Genomic DNA, 25,959 nt, shown 5'->3' with positions numbered 1-25,959 from the left:
CCTTTCTCTTTTCTGAACCTGACCCTGAAGGCTTCTGCGTCTAGGCCGAGGTGGTCTAGTATGATGGTTTTTATTTCTTGATATGGTGTTACCCCGGTCACCGGTGGCATTCGCTACCTGGTAGGCAGCTTGTGCCTCACCGGATAATAGGGGGGCCAAAAAGAAGGGCCATTTCTCTTCAGGCCAGCCACAGGCCCTTGCAGCCCTTTCAAAATTGGTCAGAAACGCATCAGGATCATCACCATTTACGTATTTTTGTAACGATACCCCAGAAGGGTGTGGTACAGGGGCTCTTCTATCAACCAGAGGTGTACTTCTTGGTTCTTTTAGGGCTGTTTGTAATCCTTCAATCTGCACGGCCATAGTATTCTTAAACACCTCTCGGTCGGCTTGAGCTGAGGACATTTGGCGCTCAATGGCCCACTCCAGTTTCTCCTGCCCTTTAATCAAATGTTGGATAAGTTGATCCATTTCCGGGGAAGGATTTGAAGGGGGAAATCCCACTTCTGACACCAGTTGTGGCAGGGTCGATGGAAGGGCACGGAGACTAGATCGTGGTATATAAGGTTTTATTTTACCAAGAGTCTTTTTCTTTCTCAAAGTGAGTCTTTCCCTGGCCAATGTGAGACTATTTACAGTGTTTTTATTAGCGGTTCAAGAGAGCCTGTTTATAAATGCTGATAACTATTACTAAGAATTTGGAGAAGACTTGGTATTTATCTTATATGAACACATATGATTCTTTTTTATATCTAAAAGCAAGGAGGTGTGATCTGTTCTTAAGACATGTTAGGGATATAGTTTATAAAAGGATAAAGAAGCCATCTAAAGATACAATAAAGTAGAATGTTTATTTAATCCAAGCGCAAAAAACTCCTTTGTCGCATATTTGATTTTTGTGCACTCCATAGTAAGAAGCGTAGATGAAGAAAAGCTGTTAGTTAAGAAATACTGTCTTCCCTGTTGACAGGGCGTAGAGGAGATTAATGTATTTATGTAAATATATCATTGTAGTAGGAACCTAGCTAAGAAACAGAGCCCTGAACTATGGACAGAGCCCTGAACTATGGATGAGAGCCTGTGCCATATTCCAGGAGACAGATAATGAGTAACGTCCTATTGTGTGGGAGGACAGTCTTCATTGGCGAGATGAGTATTTGGCATCTTCCTGAGAGAGGAGAGACTGAGCATTCTTTTTTTATGTGCTTGTCAACACATACTACTTTACAGTAGCCCAAACATGTTTGCATTCATTCACACACATGCTGGCGCACACACATTCACATGCAGAAAGACCTCATTCAAGAGTTCTTTGCAGGGAAGCCAGTAAGGGTTCATTAATATCTGCCTTTATATTTGGACCGTGCAGATCGACGCACATCCATAATGGACTGAAGGTTTTGCTCTTTCTGGTGTCCATACACATCCCACATGCCTCTTGGGCACTGCTTGGATTAAAACCCTCATTCTGTGTTTCCCTGTATATATGCCCATACACATTCTAGGACTAACTTTCCATAGACATGTGTACTTCAGACAGACCTGTTTGGAACATTCGTGACTTTCATTAATATATAGCCCAGCCCTGTCCTGGTGTCTTTTGCCGTGAGGTACATACATGACTTACATTTATCTTTTAAGGGATTCCTTCTATTGGATCCATGGTAGTTTACCGATTTTACCAGTAACCCTACTAAAAAATGTGTTCTACTGAAACCCTTTTGGCAAAATGTTCTTGTTTATTTTTAAGTGAACAAAATCTACCTTATTTTTTAAACCATACGCTACATATTCTTACTTAAATGGACCTTTAATGGAGTTGGCCAGGGACTACCCCACCACACCGATCAGACATTTCCCAACACTCCGTATCCACCTTTTTAATTTGTCTGTAGAGTGAAATCTTGTTGACTATTCTAATCTAGCCTCATGGTACAGTGTGAACGCATGTAAGGAGTTATAAAGAATATCTGCTTTAAAGAAGTACCAAATTTGGGAAACTTCTTTGGTAAAATCACTACAGTCAGCGTTTTCACTGATAATACATTTTTACCTGTAACAAATCCGCTGAAATAAAATCCTTTAAGAGCATGTAGTTTACTCACTGTCAGCCAAATGAACATTAGCCCTAATCCTGACTGTTTTCCTATCTCTGACTGTAAACCTAATTCTTTTCCAAACCCATTTCCTAACTCTTGATCATAGAGTAACTTAAATTTTAACCCTAACCATTAGTAGAATTTCAACTTTAAACGAACCACACTGAAATGCTGATAAACATGATCGAGCTTATCTTGGACAACAATGTTTTTCTGTTTTAAGAGAAGTGGTACAGACAAAAAAAAGGGGTTGCCATGGGCTCCAGATTCTCTCCCTCGTATGCCAACCATGTCATGGGTTGGTTTGAGGAGATGAGAATCTGGGGTCCTATGGGCACCGAATGGAAAGACTCCATCCTTTATTGGGGGAGGTATATCGATGATTGCCTGATGATCTGGACGAGCACCACAAAAAAACTATTGGGCTTTTTTGAATAACTAAACAGCAATGAATACAACATCAAATTTACTTTTGAATTCAGTATGAGTAAAATCACTTTCCTGGATGTAGATTTATATATCAGGGCGAATAAGATTCACAGCAGACTTTTTCGTATAAAAAAACTGCTTGTAACTCATCGCTACATGCATCTAGTGCACATCCTGCACACCAGGTAAGGGCCATCCCCTTTGGATAACTGATTCGAGCAAGACACAATTGTAGTCCTGATTCCGAATTTGAGGAATGCATGAAATGAATGATGGCACGCTTCCAGAGAAGGGGTTATGATAAAAACTCACTAGCTAGAGCTGAACAGAGAATACACAAAATAGAGAGAAAAGACACATTGGGAGAGCATACTACAGCAGCCAAAAGAGATGAGAAAATATACATGGTGACAAATTACAACACCTGGTCAGGGGTACTAGTGCGTAGTTTGAACAGGCATTGTCATATCTTGAAGGCAGATACATCCCTATTTGGTTCTATTACAGACAGACCTGACATCTCCTATCAAAGAGGGGTATCCCTTAGAAATGTACTAAGCCAGAGTTACCCTAGGGTGAGCAAGACCGAGTGTTGGTTGACTCCACGCACAATAGGATTTTATGGATGTGGACATTCTAATATATGAAAGCGGGCATGCGATAAGAAAACACATTTCAATGACCCTGGTGACTAAACATATAGGATTATGTCCAATATCAATTGTTACCCAAAATGTGTTGTATACATCATTGATTGCAAATGCAGTAAGAGGTATGTGGGCAGCACCATAATGACCTTACGAGAAAGAATTGGGGAACATATGAGAGCTGTCAAACAGGGGGATATCAGATACCCCATTGCAGCATATATAGCACAATGCCCTTCACAGACCAAAAATAGAGACTTTGTATTCTATGGAATTGACTAAACTCTGTGGCACCCTAGAGGGGGCAACAGGGAATTGACTCTATGCAGACGCGAAGTTTTTTGGATTCTCAGACTACGCAGCACAGAAACAGGGCTCAATCTGGATCAGGAGCTTCATTACTTTCTGGGGAGATAAATGTTTGTTTGTGTGGCATGCATATTTAATGGTTAGAACTTAAGATATACCTGGGAGGTTGTGTTGATTACTATTACTGTCATATCTATTGTTGGTACTAGTATTGCGTCAAAGATATAAAATTTGGGTTTACCTTTGTTTCGTTAAAAAGTTTGAGGAGATCTTACAATATGGATGTTAGTTTCATCATATATCTTTTAGATATTATATTTTTAATTCTTGACAGACTGGATTCTTACTTAATCTGAGATAAAGCATTTGAGGGGATGGAGAAATCCAGTATATGTGGAATATAACCAGCATTGGTTCTGATGATAGATCGATTCAACAACATTAGGGATGTACCGATGTCAAGAAATATTATAATGACAAAGATTGGAACTATAGTCACATGTTTCTTCTGAGCACTATGTGTCAGTACAGGGTCACAATAGATGATTTATAGGATAGTATATATTCTGCTGTATATAGACGTATCACGTAACAAACACTGAGGTTTGTGAGACATAGTGAGGCTCCCACTCCGTTTTAGATAGTGGGAGACTAATACTTTCTGTGACATATTCCAAGATGGCGCCCGCGGAGAGGCTGTTCTATCATTTCAGTGTAAATGCATGACATAGAGGTATAAATAGCCCTGCCTTGTGCAAATAGAATTTTTCATGTGTACTTTCTAGCCTATCTATGAAAATATACATTAGGAAGTCCGATACATGAGTTATCGGTGTATACTTAAAGATGGCGCCCAGGGTGGAAGGACATAGTGTGCTGTCCTCACTCCATGACTATAGCTCCCAGGACGTGGGAGGTATTTAATTGCGGGAACACTTATGTCCGTGTCTCGTACTCGAGGACATGGCTGGTTGCTTGACAGACGGATCACTTCGCTTAGCGGTAAGACATTAAAGATTGCGGATGCATGTTACAATGCGTATTTGGGAAACCTATTTGGTCTAAATGCGGCGTTTTGGAGACATGAGGCAGATGTTACATGCCCATAAGAGAAATCATGTTTAACCAACCTAGTGTGTATTTAGAACAAGCTAGAAATATGTTTTGTGACTCTGTTTACATACTATAATACTTAAAATTAGAAAGATTTAGTATGAGTGTGACAATTTTGGTGATATGTGGCTATATACTGACCGTGAACTATATTAAAAAGTCGAATATATTGAGGCATTGCTTTTGAAATTCAGAGTTTGCCTAATTGGATCAAATTAAGTTCCCATACAAGCTTGGAGCTGTAATACTTGCCTCTAACAGCGGATATCGTCTATTGTTCATTGTGGGGTAGAATTATCACCACATGAAAAGTGGGTGATAATGTTATTAGAATTGATGTTTATGCCTTAACTGAGGAGAGTAGGCCTATGTATGACGTGGTAGTTCTGATTATACTTCTGTATTTCTCGTTGCATAGATTTCTACAGTGGATATTGGAGGTACTTGAGTTATTTTTATGCATGAGATTTGGTCTATAATTGGTTGGTGTTCATTTCACTTTTCCGTCCTCTCTTCGCTACTTTTGACACGTATTAGAGATAAGCAGGCTTCCCTACATCGGTCAATTGGTTTGGTTTTAATTGGTGTTTTTTGTGCACTTTCCGTCATTTATTTTCTGCTTTCAAGCGTATCAGAGAGATATATGAGTTTTTGCATCATTGGGATTGTACTCACGTATATGTGTTTTCTCCATTAACCAGATGCTGGGATTATAGGGTCCCCTTTTTACATCCTGATTATGAGATTTTCTCTTACTGAATAATTGGTGAACTCTCAGAAATGAGGTTTTAGGGATCCACTCTGTGCATGCTTGTATATGTGTCTCCAATCTGTGAGTGGAGCAACATCAAGTCACGGGGAGACCTTTAAAGATGTTTTCTGTACACCAGTTTCTGTATGGTGTCACAATGGCTAATTTTTTAATTAACATTTTTTTTTTCTCTCAGCCTTGAGAAAGTCGCGGGACAAATTCCCAATGTTTGCGACGAAACACGTGTTGGCTGACAAAGAACTTTGTGAAGTAACAGAAGAAAAAGAATAAAAAGAAGATAAAAGAATTACAAATACTGTGTTTTTAATTTGTTACTATTGTTTTTACCTTGCAGACGTGTGCTGAGGATTCTATTTATCTATTGTGTTGGGTATACAGCCTTTACAACGAAAGTTTTACAACAAACTACCATTACAACGCAACTTTTACAACGCAAACCATTACAACGCATAGCGCTGGGGGGCGCTTTAGGATAGGGAATAGGTTTAATGTACTATCCAACACCTTCCCTACTATCCACGGGGACTGGAGTTGGAATAGTAAATTAAACTATTCACTAACCAGCGCCCAAAAGCATTATGCGTTGTAAAACTTGCGATGTAAAGGTAGGCGTTGTAAAAGTATGCATTGTAACGTCATACATCCATTTTGTTGGCCTCAGCCACAATTTTTTGGGGAGGTTTGTGGTTCTCCTCACCATGCAGCACCATCCTCCGACACTGTTTATGACTAATAGATGTTTGACCTCTCCTAAGTGGTGCCATTATACCTAGTATTATACCACTTATCAATAGAGTCCAACTTTAAACGTTTCCAAATACAAATCCTAATAATCTAATCCTTATTATTAATCCAACTTTAAAACTATAACTACATGCAGCTTTTCATACTTCCTAAATCTAAACCTCTAACTAGACTCTGGTACTCACTTTTACCTTTTCTCATTTCAAAATACTTAGGGCCCTATTACGATGTGATTCGGAAAGCCTCCGACCTCAGAATCCCTGACTGGCTGTTTGTTAGCCCTCCAAACTATCGAACCAATAATACCTATTTGTGGCTTCCATGCTTTGAAAAGAGTGAAGCAGTAATGGGGAATCGGTCGCATTGTGAATGCGGTGTCGGGACCACTGACCAGAGGTCGGTCTGTCCCGAAACCGTGACAGTGATGGTCGGAAGCAACTGCGACCGACATTGTAATGGAGCCTTTAGTTGTCTTTTAAATTGCAAAAAACAAAAAAATACTACAGTTGAAAGGTATTTGTAGTTATTCCTTATAAAAGGTAAAATTACATATAGCCGGCCGCTGCAGGTAAGAGCGGTGAGGCCGGCTGGAGGAGGGGGCGGGATTTCGAAAGACGACCACAAGGGAAAATTAAATAAATAAATAATTTTCCCTCATGGTCGTCTCTCTAAATCCCCCCAGCCGGCCCCACCGCTCTTACCTGCAGCGGCCGCTGCTGCATATAGCCACTTTTTTTCATTAAATTAGCTTGATGAGAATTTCTCTATAAATGTGTTTGGTAACCTCAAAATCCCTGGCTGGCTGTTCGTTAGTCCTCCAAAGTATCGAACCAATAATACCTTTTTATGGCTTGCATGCTTTGAAAAGAGTGAAGCAGCAACTTGGAAGAAAACCTTTAATTGTACATTATGCAGTTTAGGCTTTCACATTGCTTTTAATATGAGTTCATACATTTACTATTAATGTTCAGATTTTCTTGAAATACTTATTGTACATTATTAGGACAAGAAAATTATGCCTTGCCAGGGATCAAACTGACATAGTTTTTGTTACAGTGAATGTTTTTTCAATTTTTGTTGAATGTAATTTTCCTTTTTAGCAAGTTATTTTTTAAGACTTGTTCCAATTGTATCTCTTCAAATTAGTGTAACCCCGCCTCTCCCAGGTCTCCTAGTTAGATTTCGGTTTTGTTCCATTAAGATTGATTTAAAATGCACCTCTTTCTAACCAGTGACCCTACAATTAACTTTTTTGTGACTGGATAAAACCAATTTGCCTAGCGTTAGGCGTGAGATCATGCACACAGGCTTTGAGAATTTTTTCAACCAACACAACACAACCTATAGTATTCAATGTTAGCAAATTTCTACATTGTATCTTTTTCCAAAGGAAAAAACTGGGATATCAATTGTAAATTGGATCAACTGCAGAGATAGAACTGACAAACTTATTTAGCCATTAGTGGGGGGCCCATTGCTGAACTCTATGGCTGTTTCTGTATCGATTGTTTTTAATATGAAATGTATTGTTTTTGTGAATGGTTTTTAGTTCTATGTTGAACAGTTTTATCTTGTTCTTTTATTGCATGTGTATGTACTGTTCTTTTATGGCAACAAAGCCGAAATAAAGAATTTTTGAATTTGACTGGTTTACTTTTTTTTCTGGTGCTAGGAAGTCTTTTACCTAATTGAGGGGTCTGGCTACTATCTAGTGAACATGAGTGATGCAGATGTCATCAACATCACATACCAGGAAGCAGAGAGCACCTTCCAGGTGAGTTGGTGCCTTATCATTGTTCAAAATATTGATTGAATAGTTGATCATGGATACACCAGCTAGTAGTTGTATGGAATACACCCTTGTAATACAGACTGCTGAAGCAACACTAAATGTAGTCATTTTGTAAATGTAATTTTGTTAAGTCCACCTTTGACTATGAAGCTAACATAAGATTCCTCCTATATAAGCTCAAAGCATGAATAATTAGAAAAACAGATAAATCACATTTTCAAAGATATTAATTCATTTTGATGAATTGAAGGTGGTCTGTGGATATTGATCATGTTTGTTAAGGTTCACATTTGAAAGTGAACATACAGATTGCATAAAAAAGTTGATGTTTAATGCTTAATAATTTGAGTAGTTTTAACATGACAAATTAGATATAAGATCCTCATTGATCATTTTTTACCAGCTCGTTGGTGAACCTTTTCCCCCTTTTATCTAAAGATGAACTCCCAAATCATGGTTCTGTTGCAGGAAAATAAAAAAGGCAAACCTGTCACTTTTTTTTTTGAAAATCTTTTTTTTATTAGCATAGTTTGTAGAGCAGTAACATGCACACATTGCCATATATACGAACTCAGTATAAACCTAGGCGGTACATGCAAGCAGTTGCTCAGAGCATATACAGAAGCACAGTGTGTTCGATTTTTCATTTTCGATGAAACAGAACAAATGAACAAATCCCGTTCATACCCAAACCCACCCCCCACCCCTAGGAAACCCCACCCGACACTCTCAAACAGGCACATAATTACAATATCAACAAGCGGGTCACACCCAAAAAGTGAAAAGTAGTGTACGTTGAACACACAGGCAAGGTGGGTTAGCGTGTTCGATGGGTCGGGGTCCCCCGCACCCCATCGTAGTGCACCTTAGGTAGTGTTCGTGCATGGGTGAGTGAATAAATCAGGGCATAGTGACGCCATAGGTGTCTAATCACTGGTATCTCCGTCATCCGCGTCATCGGCAGTCTCAAATGCCCCCAACGCAGCAAACCATTCCATGGAGATCGGGGTTTTTCGGTGGCCCCTACTTTCCTCCCTCTGTAGCGCCGCACCCTCAGCTTTACCCCAGCGCACTACTTCCGCCCTCCACAGGTCAGGGTTGGGTGGCTTAGACGATTTCCATCGTATCGTGATGGCGCGTTTCGCCAGCAACAGGGCCAGATCGGAGAAGCGCGACGCCACGGTTCTGGTGCGTGTGGATGGCCCCAGCCCCAGTAATGTACGCTCCAGTGTAGGTGACCTAGGCAGAGTACCAGCCTTCTCAAGTGAGTCATGGACAGTGTTCCAGAAATACCCTAGTTTAGGGCAGTGCCACAGCATATGCACCAGTGATGCGTCGTCAGCATCGCATCGGGGGCAGTTGCTCTTGGATGCAGGGAACATCACATGTAGGCGGTGTGGAGTCAGATAGGCTCTATGTAGTAACATCAGCTGGATAAATTTGTATTTGGGGTTCCTGGCTACTTTTTTGGGGAACTGAAGTATGCGCTCCCACTCCCCGTCCCTCAGTGGTCTTCCAACATCTGTTTCCCATGCCGCCCGCAGTGGTGATAGTGTAAGTGCCCTCCCCGTTCTGATGCTAGCTGTGAGCCACCTGGTCAGATGACCGCCCGTTCCCATGAGGTAGAGCATTGTAATGAGAGGGTTCGTAACAGGCTCCCGCCCGTCCGGCGACCACTTGTGTGTGATATAATGGCGGAGTCCGGCGTGCAGGAGAAAGGAGCCTCTGGGGACGCCCATCCTGGTTCTGAAGTCTTCGAAAGATAATAGGTGCCCCTCCGCAAACAGGTCACCCACGTGTGTCACACCTGCGTCATGCCAGGGCTCCAGCAAGGTCGTCGTGAGTGTGCCCGAGCCTAGAGGGATGCCCAACAGTGGGACCGTGGGGGCATAAGGTGTCCCGGGGGACGTGTACTTCAATGACTTCCGCCAGTATGTTACCGCCAGCTTGAGAAGCGGCGGGGCGGTTCTAGGGAGATCCGAGCCGGGCAGGAGCAAGATGTGCACCCTCCCCCTAGCATGGTCGTCCCCCGAAACATTGATCTCATGAAGATTGCGGCCCGCCACCCAATAAGCTAGCCATTGTAGCTGGCACGCATAATTATAAGCCCTGAAGTCCGGTAAGCCCATGCCTCCAGAGCCAGAGGGGAGCTGCAACTTGGCCAGGCTTATGCGCCTACGGCCATTCCCCCACACAAGTTCTGCAAGGAGGGAGTCGAGGGTCGTAAACGTCACCGCTGGGATCTGGAATGGCAGATTGGTGAAGTAGTAGATGAGACGGGGGAGCATCACCATCTTGGAGATTGCCACCCTGCCGGGTATGGAGAGCGGCAATGTTAGCCAGAACTGAATTTGTGCCTTCAGCGTTCTGATGGCCCTTCCCAGGTTGCCGTCTATCATCATGCCCGCTTCTCTGTAGATCTGCATCCCAAGATATCGGAAGGTGGTTTCCGCCATCTGGAATTCATGAGGGGCAAAAAGCAGGGGGGCCGACTCGTCCGCGGCTACAAAGGTGAACCCATAGGATTTAGACTCACTGATGGTGAGGCCAGAGATCTCTCTGAAGTCCACGAAAACCTGGGAAACTGGACCCAGGTCGCCCCTCAGGTCTCGGAGATATAAAATAATATCATCCGCGTAAGCAGATACGATGTGCTCCGTACCATGCCGGCGTATGCCATAGTGGGGGGCCATCAACCGAAGCTTGCAGAGCAATGGTTCGAGGGCAAGGACGAACAGGAGAGGGGAGAGCGGGCAGCCCTGCCTGGTTCCTCGTGCTATAGCTATGGGACCAGAGATTTGCTGGGAGGTGCGCACCCTGGCCGTGGGGATGGTATACAGTAATCTAACCCAAGCGAGAAATTCGGGCGGTATCCCGAATTTTGACAGGGTGGCGAACATATAGTCCCACCTTAAGGAATCAAACGCTTGCTTTAAGTCCAGAGATATGCAGCCTTCGGAGGTCGTGTTCGCATTAACCCCGAGCATGAGCTGGGCTAAGCGCCTAAGGTTCATGGCCGTATTACGGCCCGTCACAAAACCACACTGATCAGGGTGGACCAGCTGCGGCACATACTGCACGAGCCTCGACGCCAGCACCTTGCTCAATATTTTAGAATCAGTATTGAGAAGGGACAGGGGTCTGTAATCGGCCATCTGCAGTCCATCTTTGGCCGGCTTCAAAAGGGACGTGATCATTGCTTGCATGGATGATTGCGGTAGTGAGGAAGTACGCAGGGCTTCCAGATAAACAGTGTGTAACCGTGGGGCCAGGAGGTCTATGTACGTTGCGTAGAATTCAGCTGGCAGGCCATCCGTCCCGGGGGCCTTGCCCTTTGGGAGGGCTCGTATCGCCTGTCTAATTTCCGCCACTGAGATTGTACGCTTCAAGTCTTTGTTCTGATTGGCAGTAAGTTGAGGAAGGTCCAGTCCCTCCATGAAGGCCGCAAGTGCGGGCTCCGATAGGGGCTGTGGGGGACCGTACAGCGTGGTGTAATAGTCCTTGAACGCCGTATTAATCCCTATTTGGGTGGTAGCCGGGCGGTCAGTTTGGTCCAGGACCCTCAAAACGGGATGGCTGATCGGGGAGTCCCGTAGAATGCGGGCCAGTAGGGGACCGGCGCGGTCTGCCTGTGTATGTTGCCTATTCGTGTATTCCCTATAGTCCATAAGCCGCAGGTCTTCCAGAAGCTCTGCGTGTCTAATATGTGCCTCTTGCAATGGTGTAAAGGGAGCATTGGTGCCCGCTGCTTCATTCTCTAGGGATGCTAGTGAGCCCTCCACCTCCTTCAGCTGGTCGATCACCTCTCGCTTCCTTCCCACCCTAGTGGTCATAGCAGTCCCCCTAAGACAGACCTTGAAAGCGTCCCATTCCATCTGTCGGGAGCTGGCCGAGTTCGCATTCGCAGAGAAGTATGAGTCTATAGTGTCTGACAGGGAGGACCGGAAGACCGTATCCTCAAGGAGATCTGGGGATAGTCGCCAAGTCGGAATGGGAGCCAGCCTCCTACCCCACCGCCACGTAACCTCAACGGGGTTGTGGTCCGATAGAGTTTTCCCCATGTGCTGGGTCTGGACAATCAATGCCGTAAGGGAACGGGAGCAGAAAACATGGTCAATTCTGGTGTGAAGCTGGTGGGGAGGGGAGAAAAAGGTGTATTCCCTTTCCAGAGGGTGTACGCTGCGCCACACATCCGCTAAATCCCAGCCCTCCGCCCAACTCGCAAGCGCGTCTGCCTGTTTCCTGCTCTCGGTAGCCTGTAAGGGGGGGTGTGATCTATCTAGCAGAACATCAAGCACAGCATTGAAATCGCCCCCGATGATCCAGCGAAGGTCAGCCCAACCCGCAAGCACCTCGTTGACAATTAACAAAAAGTCCGACTGGTTAGCATTAGGCGAGTACACACAGCCAATAACAACCGCCTCCCCATCCAACAGTCCCCGTACAAACACATAGCGTCCCTCCCGGTCAATCCGTTGCTCCTGCATCTGAAAGGAAAGAGAGCCACGGAGCCAAATCGCCGCCCCCCTTGAGAATGCTGAATATGAGGTAGCAAAGAGTTGCCCCCTCCATTTCTTGCGCAATTTCACCGCTTCAGCAGCGTTCAAATGAGTTTCTTGCAAGCACGCGATCTGTGTCCCCCTGCGGTTAAGTTGTGCAAGGATTCTGTGTCGTTTGTGCACTGATCCCATACCACGCACGTTCCAGGTGCACAACTGGTAATTGTTAAGAGGTCCCATTACCATCTGTGCGGTGCTGCAATGTGAAACAACTGGGTGACCCCACATGTCTTGCTGTGCTAGAAAATGAGAGTGTCTCGCAAACAGTTAACCCCTGAACAAAAGGGTCCCTGAGCAAACGTACCCAAGAGCCAAACCATGGTGCCCAACGTGGGCACAAGTCCGTCAAGTTCGTGTGCATACCGGGGGTGGTGGGCCTCCGTCGACTGTCACTGAACGGACTGCGCGGGCTTGATAGCCCACAGTACAATGGGCCCCTGCATATACAACCCACCAACTGTGAAGGAGGGGGATTAGCCATACGTTACCACCCGGAGGGGATCAATCTTGCCACGGTTCAGAACTCTGCTGCCATCTGGGCCGTGATCTTCGGAAATAGCTGCAGGCTGTCAACTGAACCAGAAACCTCAGTGTGGGTGTTGGTGGTGCCAGTGAGTCTGTCACCTGGTGCTCCCGCATCGTGGGCGGTCAGTGCCTCCTCAGTTAGACGTGGTTGCGGAGATAATGACGAGTGGGCCACCGCCTGGCGTCCAGGGGGATGCTCCATCGCTGATGTTCCGTGGGATGAACGATGGCCAGGGCTGCGATTGTTGTTCCGTCGGCCTGGCGAGCCCCTGCGAGTGTCACTGTGGTGGTCTGCGAATGGGTCCTGTGATGTCGGCGGTGCCAGAGTGACCTCCATCCACTCCGCCGCCTCCTCAGGTGAGTCGAAGAAATGGGATCTGTCGTTATGCAGGATTTTGAGCCGAGCAGGGAGCAAAAGAGCATACTTCACGTTCCTGTCTCGCAATGTGCGTTTCACCCCCATGAAGGTGGATCTGGCCCGCTGCACAGTGGGAGTGAAATCAGGGTAGACCGATATAGTCTTATCCTCGAAGCGTATTGGCGCTTCTTCCCTGGCCGCTCGCAGGACAGTATCTCGGTCTCTGAAGTGTAGGAGACGAGCGATCAGGGGGCGAGGAGGCGCCCCTGTTTGCGGGGGCCGCGATGGCATCCTGTGGGCCCGTTCCACACTGTAGAGGGGGGTGAGGTCTCTCTGGCCCACTAGCTTCCGTAGCCAATCCTCCACAAATCGCGTGGGGTCCCTCCCTTCGCTTTTCTCCGGAATGCCCAGGATGCGGACGTTGTTGCGGCGGGCACGTCCTTCCGCATCGTCCACTCTACCCCATAGTTGCTTCAGCTGCTTCTCCACGTGTTCCAATTTCGTGGAGTGTTCCGTCTGCTGCGGGATTAGGTCATCCAGCGCTATTTTGTGCTCTGCCACCCGATCCGCCAACTTGCTATGATCAGCCTTCAGTAGGGATAGGCCAGTCGCCATGGTGTCCATGCGCGTTTCTAGTGCTTCCCGCGTCGCGCGTATTTCATTCAGGATCAGATCTAGCTTGGCGTCCTGCGAACCCTTTCCGGTTGGCGGAATGATTTCCATGTTGGAGGAGGCCAGAGGGTCGTCAGAGCCCGTGGACTGCACGTCCGCCTGAACGCCCTGGCCCCGAGGTTTGTCCCTGTTTTTGCCCATGGATCTCGTTAGCAGGGTGGCGCTGTGGTGGATGCAGCAGACCGCCGCAGTCCCTCCGAGTGTCCAGCAGTGGTTATGGGGGGACCACTACGTGTTGGGTGGGGGCGGATGTAGGGAAGACCCAGGGCTGGGAGGGACAGTGCAGGCCGTCAAGGCGAGGTATCAATGCAGGGTGGGTCGGTGTGCTCCCGGCGTCTCCTCAGGCAGGGAGGGCCTCCGGCCCGTAGTGGCGGTCGGGGGGGGCGAGGTGGAAGGGTCCAGGCCGCTGCAGGGCTCGTCGCATCTGCCGGAAGCGCGGCAAGGGACGGGGTTGTAGCGCCGTGCCAATGCGCCAAAGCGTGCGTCGCACCCCCCCTTATCAGACCCCTGTACCTGGGGTTCGTGAGTCTGTAAAATGTGCCACTCCGGGTAGTGCCGCAGGTCCTCCGGTCAGCGACTCGGGGGCAGGCGAGAGTGTCGTGGTCCGGGTGGTCCGATCAAGCCCCGGTGTGTTGGCAAGATGGCGCAGGCTATAATTAAAGATGGGCCGACCCACACTGCAACCCCGTCAGCCAGCGCAGGGCGAAGCCGGTCCCGAGGTGGTGGCAGCGGACCGTGTGTGCCGTCCGCACCTCTGTCCCCGTCTTTGTAGTGGAGTGCTGGAGTCTCGTTGGCCTCGTGGGTGGGCGGGGGGGGGGACGGCCCGGCAGTAGGCTCACGTCCCGAAGGGCCACGCAGCAGGGCAGCCGGTCCGCAATGAAGTGACCGGGCGGGCAGTGGCAGGGGCCCGGGTCAGGATGGGACACCTCACCGCACTCCGGAGTCCCGGCTGGTAACACAGCAGAAGTCGGATCCCAGGTCCCAATCAGACCGCGAAGGAGGCAGGGGGTAGGCCGGCCAGGCCGATCACTTGAGGCCGGGGCTCCACTCCGGCTTGCAGGCCGCACCAGGCTCCGTCGTTGGAATCTGCCGGAGGAGCGATCCAGGGGGGGCTAAACCTCACCGCTCCACGCCGCTCGCTCCCGGAGACAACACATGCAGAAATCAGGTGAGCTGCAGGCAGGGGAATGCAGGATAATTAGCTAGTATATTAGGGCTTAGGACGGAGCTGGAGAATCACACGTCCACCATCGACGGCTCCAGGCCACGCCCCCGGCAAACCTGTCACTTACTGGGAGATTTTCCAGTGTCTAGATATATTTTTCTTTTTTGCTTGCCGAGGGACCGCAATCCTGAGTGTGGTGTCCTGGACAGTAAAAAAAAATAAAATGCTGACCTGGCACTGTAAAAGCTGACCACCCAGTGCCATGTCATCCACCGGTTTCACAGTGAACAAGATGTTTCAGAAGGCAAATGTATTGTGGCAACACCTTTGAAAACGGAGCAGTTCCCACACCTGCAAATTAGATTGGTGACGCAGAACTTGGCATCTTCCAATTTTGGCAAATGTCCTATTACCACCAACCACTGAACCTGGCCCTAGGACACTAATTCATATAGTCAAGAAAGAGGTCCATGTTTGGCTTAGTCCTTGGAAAATTGTTCTCCCAGGATAAAACCCAAAGTATGAAACAGTTTTCTATTTAGCAGGAGGTGTTCCTACTAAAGGAATTTATAAATATATCTTATCTTCACTGTCAATGATTTTATCCTCCAAACCACCTTCTGAATTGCCACACCATGCTACTGTACTCCCAAGACTGAAATGTCATTCAGTAGCCTCCACTCTAGAGTGGTGGCTTCCACTTTGTTGCAACATGGAAACATGGCTCAGAGTTTGGATACTTTTTCAGAAAATGGTCAAGTATTATGCTAAAATACAAAAAACTCAAAATGTAGCAGTTCTTTATGATACACCTGTCTCAGTGGGGCGATAGAAAGCAGAACAAACCTGAACGGTAAGTTTCAACATATACTTTCTTTCTTTCTTGAGTACTCTCCTCCGGACCTCGGCACCGTTTCAGTTAAAAAAATTGTCTCCTAATTCCCACATAGGCATCGCATGCAACACTACCTACATTCCACTTCTTCTACACGCTGCATCCATTGTACTCCATAACTTCACTGATACAGCGATATACAGACACAATACAACTATTCATGATTATCCTCTAGCTTTACACAGAGCATCAACACCACACTCTGGTATCATATTCATGATGTTACCTTGCAATTCGCTTGTCCCTACCACTCTTCTCCAGAATTGCTGCATGATGCTGGTACCACCTGCAGCCATCCTCAGTTCTCAAAAGGCTTTCTCTCACCTCAGTCATGTGAAGGGGTTTGAAAACCTGGACAGACCCTTCTGCACGGAGATTAGCAATCTCACCTTCTCCCAGTCATCAACCTGCAATATCCATGTAATTCTCATCACATTTCCTTCCGCTGGAGCAACTACTTGCAAATATGCCTTTCCCAGTTTTCTTCATATGACATTTTCTATTCATAACAGTTTCTGCAACGTGGACCATGCCCTCACTTTTAACAATTCTCTCTAGCCTCTCTACACAACATGATGCTGTTGGCTCACTTTCTCTTATTAACTATGCCTTTCACACCAAACCCACTATTGATGACCAACTTTATACATCTTTCAACACCTTATTGAGCCTTTCTACTGGTCCAATGCTTCATAGAAAATACACTGTGTAAGGCACATGCTTTAGACCCTTATTTTCCAAATACAAGGTATGCTCCTGATACAAAGTGCACTCTATGACTCTCTATTATTTCAGATTACTGTTTCCTAATAAATGCATTCTCAGAAGAATATATGTGTGCCAAGGAACTGGTCTCTATCATACAACTTACTTGTGCCCACTGTGTATACTTATCAATCATAACAGCTTCATGCCTCTGCTTTACTGGCAACGCTTTCAGTGGGCCCATGAGATCTATCCAGGGTCTAGAAAGTATCTGCATGTTTTGCTACAACCAGAACCCCTGTTTTGAACACCAAACCACTTCATGGAACGAGCAGATCAATTAACCAACTCCCCAGAGTCCTTATCTGTGAGCTAATACATCTCATAATTTTTGATCTGTTTCACTCTTTAATAAGTGCCACATATGTGATTTTCTTATTAACAATTTAGCAAACCAAAACATACTCTTTTGCAGTGAAACACCAATCTGCTGAATACATTCAGTGCTGCCTCCACATGGCCACAGAGTTCAATCAGACCCAATTTATTCTTCCTAGACTGCCACTGACTTTTAACCAACACCTTTTCTGGTTGCAGCACTTCATCCACACTAGTTTCCTTCATCCGACTGATATTCCCCAGTGCATTGGGCTTGTTCTTTCTCCCACCCTCAATATATTCTGTATATATGTTGTCCTCATCTGTCCATGTATTCTCTTCATTAAAGACTGGCCTGAAAGACAGAAACATCAGGTTCTACCTTCTAAGGATACTGACTTTATCTTAGCCACTTGCTATAAAGACACATGCTATTAGCTCAGCCAGCATAAAAGACTCTGAGATACAGGCAAACACCTTTAAAAGATCTACAACATGCATAAGCACTTCATGTTCAATTCAATGTCATTCTTCTCTTCCTGCGATGACGCATGCATTGCGAACAGTAGTACCATCGTATAATAGCCTTAGCCGTGCAAAAATATTTCCCTAGGCACAGTGCACTCGCTTGCAGATTTATTATAGTCTCCCTTTCAGTATTAAATGGCTAAAAATTTGGTTTAACAGCAATATCTTATTTTATATCAAACTCATTCAGCTGTTCATTATACCAATAAAAGTTGCAGTTTTAGCTAAAATGTTTTTTCATAAACATCAGCTAGTAATTGCATAGCCTGAGATATTATGAGACTACCCATTTGTATAGGAGGCAGGTGCTTTTTTAAGCACCTTAATCATGCCCACTTGTCTGATTTCTAAGTCAAGTTGTACCCCTACAAATCATGCTAGACCCCTGCAATAATTCTTTGCAGGGTATCCTTCTGTAAAATCTGCTTTGGTTTCATTTTTAAACCAAGAAGCGCTCCATAATACCTAGTTGTAGGCTGCATCCATCGGCTCTAGCAAACGCCACCTTCTGGGCCTCCTTAGAAGACCAAGTAAGGCAATACTTTGCCATGAACCCTTGGACGGCGTCGTACCAAGGGTTAGAGTGGGAAACGTTTAAACTGGTGGTAAGGGGGCATTGCCTGGGCCAATGAATGCGCATACGCAGGGACCTTGAGGGGAAATCACGAGACTGGAGGATACTCTTAATGAATATGATAATACACATGGCCCTGACCACAGAGCCCTCCTGCAGCTGTTAGAGGCCCGGGAACAGTATAATGTGGCATTGGAACGACTCATATGTCACAATTATACGGACTATGTGAGCCAGGCGCATCAAGAGAGGGGTTTATCAGAACGGCTTCTGGCCTGGCTGGTACACCTTGAAGGCATAGGGGCCCCCATCCCTCATCTGCTGACCCCTGCCGGGGTAACCCTCTTTTCTTTGTGAGACATTAGTGGGGTGTTTCAAGACTATTATGTTTCCCTCTACCGACCTCTTGAGGCTGTTTTGCTAACGTCCTGTGGCCCTTTTTTGGACCACCTAGCCCTTCTTAGACTCCCTGCAGACGTAGGGGACCAGCTGGGTGGCATGGTCACTGTATGGGATGTTAGAAGTGCTATTAAAGCCAAGGTGACAGGTAGATCCCCCAGACGCCAATGGACCCCCCTCGGGGTTCTACGCATAATTTGAAGGACTGTTGTTGCCAAAATTGGAGATGTATGCACAAGTATATGAGGCCAGGATACTTCTGGTTACAACCAGAGAGGCATTGATGGTACCCTTGCCTTCGTCAGGATCTCCAGACGTGACGGTCTCCGACTCTTACTCTTATCTATGCTAAATATTGATTTTAAACTACTTAGTAAATGCTCGCTGCCCGGTTGCTGCCTCATATGCAGGACCTGATCCACACGTATCAAAATGGGTTCATACCAACCTTGAATACATCCCTCAATCTACGTCGGGCCTTTATGATCGTGATGTGGCTGATAATCTGCTTTCCATGATAATGTCGGTGGACCTTGAGAAGGCCTTTAATATGGTATGGTGGGACTTCTTGGAGATCACCATGCTGTGAATAGGTGTGGTTGCTAATTGGATAAAATGTGCATGCCTGTTGTACACCCACCCGATGGCGCGGGTTCGGACAGGACAGACATCCTCCGAAGCCTATAAAGTATTTCGGGACATAACACTTATAAAACCGCTTCTGAAGAAACCTTCCCTTGATAAAGAAGAACTCAAAAGTTACCGGCCCATTGCCACTCTGCCATTCTTAGCGAAAGTGGTGGAAAAAATTATGAACACCCAACTTTCTCTCTTTATCGAGGAGAACAAAAGGCTCGACGAATCGCAGTTTGGTTTCCGCCGATGTCACGGAACTGAGACCGCTCTGGTTAAGGCGGCAGATGATATTAGATCCATCCGGGATGCAGGAGGCTCTGCCATCCTGATCCTACTGGACTTATCGGCGGCCTTCGACACGGTCGACCATACCACTCTGGTCGACCGTGTCGAGAGTATAGGTTTCCGAGGCAACGCCAAAAATCTTATTGCCTCCTTCCTGGCTAACAGGACCCAGGTTGTCACTGTGGGACCTTTCGAGTCCTCCCCATTGTCATTACCATGTGGAGTTCCCCAGGGCTCATCCCTCAGTCCGACACTCTTTAACATTTATGTGTCGGACCTTGCCAAAGTCATCAGGGCATTTGGGATGAGCCTAACGTCCTACGCAGATGACACCCAATTGATCCTAGCTGTTAAGAACGATGGGCCACAAAAAGCCAACATGCTTAACCAAGGCATGCAGGCAATAGGCAGCTGGATGGCCCATAATTGCCTGAAATTGAACTCTGAAAAATCAGAGGTTGTAATTTTCGGCAATCTTTCCCCAGACTGGTCCTCCTTATGGTGGCCGTCGTCTATGGGCCAGCCTCCAGATCCGGTCGACAAGGTTAGGAACCTGGGTGTACTGTTCGACAATCGTCTGAACTTCCTGCCTCATGCCAACCAGATCTCTTCCTCTGCCTTCTACAAACTCCGGCTTATAAAAAAAATTCTGCCCTTTTTACCTGAGCATCATGCCAAAACATTGGTAAGCGCCCTGGTTCTCTCTACCCTAGATTACTGTAATGCCCTGTTTCTAGGTGCCCAGGAGAGAGTGCTAGCTAAAATGCAGGCCATTCAGAATGCCGCTGCAAGGCTCCTAGGGCGAATCGCTAAATACCAATCGGTCTCACCAACTCTAAGGCGACTTCACTGGCTCCCAGTGAAAAAGAGGATAAAGTTCAAGGCACTGTGTTTGACATACAAGGCCTTACATAATGCCGGACCAGTGTTCTTCACTCAAAATTTAATTCCCTACTGCCCTTCTAGAACACTGCGCTCCTCCAATTCATCTGATCTGGCGGTCCCCCGAACCAAAACTGTCAATTGGGGTGACAGGCGGTTTCTAGTAGCTGCACCGAAATTATGGAACACACTCCCATATTCAATTAAGGCCAGCACCTCCCTCTGGTCCTTTCGAAAAAATCTTAAAACCTGGCTTTTTAACCTCTGATCCCTTTTAACCTTCCTACTTCCTGCCTCCCTGGGTTAAACACAGCAGTTCTCTAGCGCCGAGATGCCCTTGGGCCTTCGTTCGCGCTTTACAAATGTTTTAAATAAATAAACAGGGCTGTCCACTGTCACCCCTGCTGTTCGCCTTTGCCATTGAGCCACTGGCAGAGTGGTTCTGGGTGGAGGATGCAGGGTGGGGCATTGCGGTGAATGACATGGTGCATGTCATCTCCCTTTATGCAGCTGATTTGCGTAAATATCTACAGAATGCTGGATAGTACATTCCCCAGTTGCAGCAGCTCCGTAAGGATTTCAGCGTCCGAGTGAACTGAGACAAGACATGCTTAATTTCAGTAGTTGATTGAGCTGTCAGACCCACCTCCTGCCTACTGGATATATTCTGGGCACAGCATTCCTTTAAGGATCTTTTATGACCTTCCAGACCTGCATGAAGGCAACCAGGGAAAGGCACTCTGATAGCTCAAGTCATGTGTCTTATTTTGGCGGACTCTCAAGCTGCCCATTATGTTGCACATATCGCTCACTAAAATGGTCATGCACCTCCAATTTGTAAATCTTCCTGTCAGAGTGCACGCACATTGGTTCAAGCGGCTGGTCACTCTCTTCATCCTCATCAGGGACTGCGGTCACCACAGGATTTCCCTTCCCTCCTCCTTTGAGGGCAGACTAGGGTTGCTAAATTTTAAATTACACTTCATGGCAGCACATCTACAGCGGGTCACCAGATGGCTGGATGGGGTCGGTTCGGCAGGGATTGGCCTACTGGGCACTGAACCCAATCAGCGGATGTTGTTGTCCAAGCTGCTCAGTACTACCTTGAAGATTCCTCCCACAAGTTTACTCCTATCTACAGCATTGTACTGTTGGCGGCGATGCAGGTAATGGTCAGGGGGGACGACACCCTATGCACCTGAGCTTCCATTGGTGGGGTTACCCCATTGGGATCCCCGCACTTTCTTCTTAGCAGGGCAGTTGAGCCATTGGACCGAATCAGGGCTAGTAACTTTGAGTGACTGCTTCCATGCCAGCCACCTGATCCTACTCAGGGAACTGTCAGAGCAGACTGGCCTGTCCTTGGGGCAATTTCTCATGTATGAGGCTCTTACGTACACACTCTGGGACCTTTGGGGCACGGGTGAGACGGAACCTCAAACTCATGGTGTCTTTTAACAGTCACTTGGTCACCTGGTTCTACAGGTCTTTGAACGGTCTGGCCAGGACACCATTAGATGCCCTATGGGCCCGTTCGACAGCAGATCCTTGGCAGGACCTGATGTACGCTGAGTGGGGAGGGCTCTGGCCTACCCCCAGATGGGCTCCCATATCTCTTGTCTTAAATACATCCAATGTAGTTACAACCATAGGATGTACTTGACTCCACACAGACTCAGGACCATTTATGGCGTGAGGCTAGGGGGATGTACCTGCTCCACGGCGCCTGATTCTGACTTTGGAAATATGACATGGGGCTGTCGCGGGCTTACCAGTTGCTGGGACGAGGTTATCCTCTAGCTTAATGGAACACTGAATAGATCACTTACAAATACCGTTGATATTTACCTCTTGGCGCCTTTCCCAGGCCTACACCACAGAAGGTCAGGAACAGGTTCTTTGGCTTAGCGCTGGTGCTGGCCAGGAGACGCATCGCCTAGGCCTGGAAGTTGGCGGGTGGACACCTGGGTCAAGGGCATCACATTATGGGCTTGTGCTGAGGAACGAGCATTGAAGTGGGAGGAGGCACGTTGAGTGCACCGTAGGCCCATAGACCCTGTGGTCAGAGTTGGTGGAAGAATAGAATCCCCCACAATCGCAGGTAACCAGGAATCCAGGGACTGGGAAGAATAGGTAGTGGCCACTTGACGTGTGGTGAGAGGGCTGGAGCCCTCATTGGGATAGCCCCTGGCGAGTTGCCATCATGTCCTGCCTGGACTTCAATATCCCGCATAGTGGTGACCGGGCTTGAGACCTTCCCCTGCCCGTTAACCCCTCCTACCAGCCCTCCCCCCTTGCACCGGACCCCAACCCTGTTCTCCTACAGATGAGACAACCCCTCCCCCCGAGATACTAGTTTGCACACAAACAAGGTTTTGTTAATTGGTTCACTTTTTTTTTCCTTTCCGGCCATCCCGTTATTTATGTATGGGCACTATTGTCACATCCCCGAGCCCTGCAAGTGAGAGGCTAGAAAAGCTTGCGATCTTTCACCGCCATCACTCCCTGATCTCCACGTTACCCCAAGATGTCTCCTGCTTAAGGACATACCCACCATCTACATTCCACACCACCTGGAAGGTATAGCATTTTATTACGAGGCACTAAAGGAGCGCAAGTGAGATGAGTCTACAGTGAGAATTATATATTTGAGTTAAGCTGTATAACTATTGCCTGGAATGGTGTTTATACTATTGTTTTCTTTTAAATGTGTTATGCCTTCTTCTTTGACAATATGTTATGCCATGTTTCTTTTTTTGATTGCACTAAAATGGCAATAAAACATAAGTGACATTTTTTTTATTGGACTTTAATGGTTCATATGTTGCTGATAGTAAAATAGGAAATAGCAGCAAACTGGAAGAATAAGGTGTTTATTGTTGAGAAGCTGTGAACGGTCCATGAGAGTGCATTACATTTTGAGCCTGATGGTTGTTGGTTGTTACATGTTTAAAAATCAATCAAATATCCAAAAAATAAAATTAAAATGAAGTTTAAGACAAAGCAGAGAGTAGTAAGGAGAAATTTTGTGTGGGTATGGAAAGCTTGAATAAGTCAGGTAGAAAGCCAGAAGAAAGAGGTGTAAGTTGCAAAGAGGAAAGCGTGCCTATAGCAAAGTATGGAAGCCAACTTACTACCCGAAGTAATTGTCTACAGTGTTCAAGGTACGTAGTCTGACCCTGCCATAAGTACAATAAGAATTACATTATTAATTAATTTATTTAGAGGAAAAGAGAGTGATAGTGTCTGGTAATGGGGTGTGGACAAGGAATAATCACTGAATTAGAGAGAGAGAGAGAGAGTGTGTCTGTGTCTGTGTGTCTGCGCATGCACACATAGGAGGAAATGGGTGTGGTAAATATATTACCAGATTAGGACATGTGAATGTGAGCGATGGAAATATATTGTGATAAAATACAGCACACATTTTGTACTGAATAATAGGAAAATGGTTAATGGTGGGCGAATCATAAAAGAAAAATACAGCTATTCAAAGTGAATTTTAATGTTTGTGAAATTGAATAACAATGTTGCATTGATGACGTCTGTGTTGTGCCTCCATATTTTGCTTACAGGTCACACCACTGAATCCTGGGACTGTAACTATTGCAGTTCATGATTTGTGCCTTGCATTTTATGGTCCAGTCATAGTGCATATAAGTGTGTCAGATATATTGGAGATGGAGTTGGACTTCATTGACAAGGTGAGTCTATGGGTGGTTAAGGGATTTGGTCTTTGGTCAAGTCAAGACATCAAGTGCCTAACGCTAGGAGTATTATTTGTTTCAATTTGTGAGCCAGGTGTACATTGTTTTGTGAAGACCACAGACATTGATGGCGCCCTGCCTCGGTGTCTATCATGTGGTTAATTGTAGTTTAGTTGTACTGCAGAAATACTTTGTGAATATTATCCCTGGGAATTAATACATGTTGCTGTTTGGTACAATAGTTATGAACACCATCCAGATGGTATAGACTGGCAGGCATTTTCCCTTTATTCCTGAGGAGACTTGGACTTCTCCACAGAAGGATCAAAGCGTTGATATCCAGTCTAGTACTGGATATAGTGGAACAATTTCCCTCAAAAACCTCAGAGACCAATCCCTGACATGTAGCACATTTTTGTCCACCTGTATTTTTATTATTGCACTGTGTACATTTATTCTCCCACAATTCACTGCCCGGTGTACCATCAGCACTATAACATCTGCAAATCATACTTACATTTATTATTAATATGTTGAATTGAACCAGTTGTTGTCGATTCTAGAGTGTCAGTATAATAAATCAATGATATTTGCTATCCAGAAAATACATTGTATTTGCTTACTGAGTTTGTCGATACTATGGATCTGCCCCTTGGTATCTATTGAAAATAATTCCTATAACTGTTTAAATAAATCCTTGGTAACCATTGTTTGCTTTCCTCTTGATATACCCAGGTTGCTTCTTGGAAAAAGGTTTAGACCTGGGGTTGTTTTCTAGAGTGCAATGTAGCAGGCTGTGATGCAAGGCCTTACTGATATTATAGCTATATTTTCTGTAAGTTGTTTCTCTCTATACAATTACAGCATGTGCACTGCCATTACAGGAACAATGCCAATATACAGATTGGTGGAAGGATCACCTAAAGGATATGACATTTAAGAAATCTTAGCGTGTCTGCTTTTTAGCAGCTTTTGGAACCCTATAGAAGTTCTTCCATGTCTAGGATCTAACCTATGTGCCCAGAATACGAACGTCTCTGCCAATCTCGAAGGACAGATTTCAGGACAAAGTGGCTCAGTTGATGACTTTGGCAGTAGGAGACATATATTCCAAATCCTTTTTTTTTTAGCAGTGGTCAAAATGCTTTCATCCTTGGAAGAACATTTGAATTCCCAATTTGTTAGTTCTTTAACAAAATAAGGGTGTTTGGAAACAGACTGAATTCCAACATTAAGCTCTACAAAATTTGGATCATTATAGTCTGCCAGCAGCTGGTTCAGTTCATGCTGTTGTGATACACAAGCCTCCCTAGTCAAACTGAAGTGAAGTATCTGAATGGCGACCAGCCCTAGTCGGAGATCATTGTTCGATTGAAAAAATGACGAAAAGTTGTTCTTTCAGGTGATATTTTGAAGGTCCATATTGAACGTATGTGTGGTAAAAACCTAAGGTTCTGCTGCATCATGATAAGCAGTAGCCATGTGGTAGCTCGTAAGGAGTAGTTTCTGTGCTGTAACTCCAGTTCTGTAGTAGGGGTATCTCTGTTATAGTCATAATCTAGTGAATAGTCCCGCCCATGTGCGTGGACCCCGGAGCAATCAAAAATAATCTCTTACAGTGTCAAAAAATGCAGAAAAGCATAGACACTTAAGAGAGAATTTAAAGACAGATAATGCAGCCTAAAAAGGCTACACTGTCCAGTACTTCAACTAGAAATTCCACCATAAAATCCACAAAACAGCAAAAGCCTGTACAGATTTCCCTTGCTTTACAAGCAAAATCCCT

General features: G+C 45.8%; 1 protein-coding gene across 1 annotated transcript in view; it reads left to right on the top strand.

Moving 5' to 3' along the window:
* The window catches only part of NUP210L (nucleoporin 210 like), a 444,253-nt gene that overhangs the window by 134,625 nt on the left and 283,669 nt on the right, over nt 1–25,959 (top strand). The window contains exons 19-20 of the mRNA XM_078668895.1: nt 7,786–7,887; nt 24,042–24,170. Of these exons, the coding sequence (XP_078525021.1) occupies nt 7,786–7,887; nt 24,042–24,170 (231 nt within the window). The remainder of the gene's footprint in view (nt 1–7,785; nt 7,888–24,041; nt 24,171–25,959) is intronic.

This window comes from Lissotriton helveticus, chromosome 12, assembly GCF_964261635.1.
Source record: "Lissotriton helveticus chromosome 12, aLisHel1.1, whole genome shotgun sequence".
NCBI lineage: Eukaryota > Metazoa > Chordata > Amphibia > Caudata > Salamandridae > Lissotriton > Lissotriton helveticus.
Note: the sequence above shows the minus strand (reverse complement) of the source record. Positions and strands in the feature narration are given on the sequence as shown.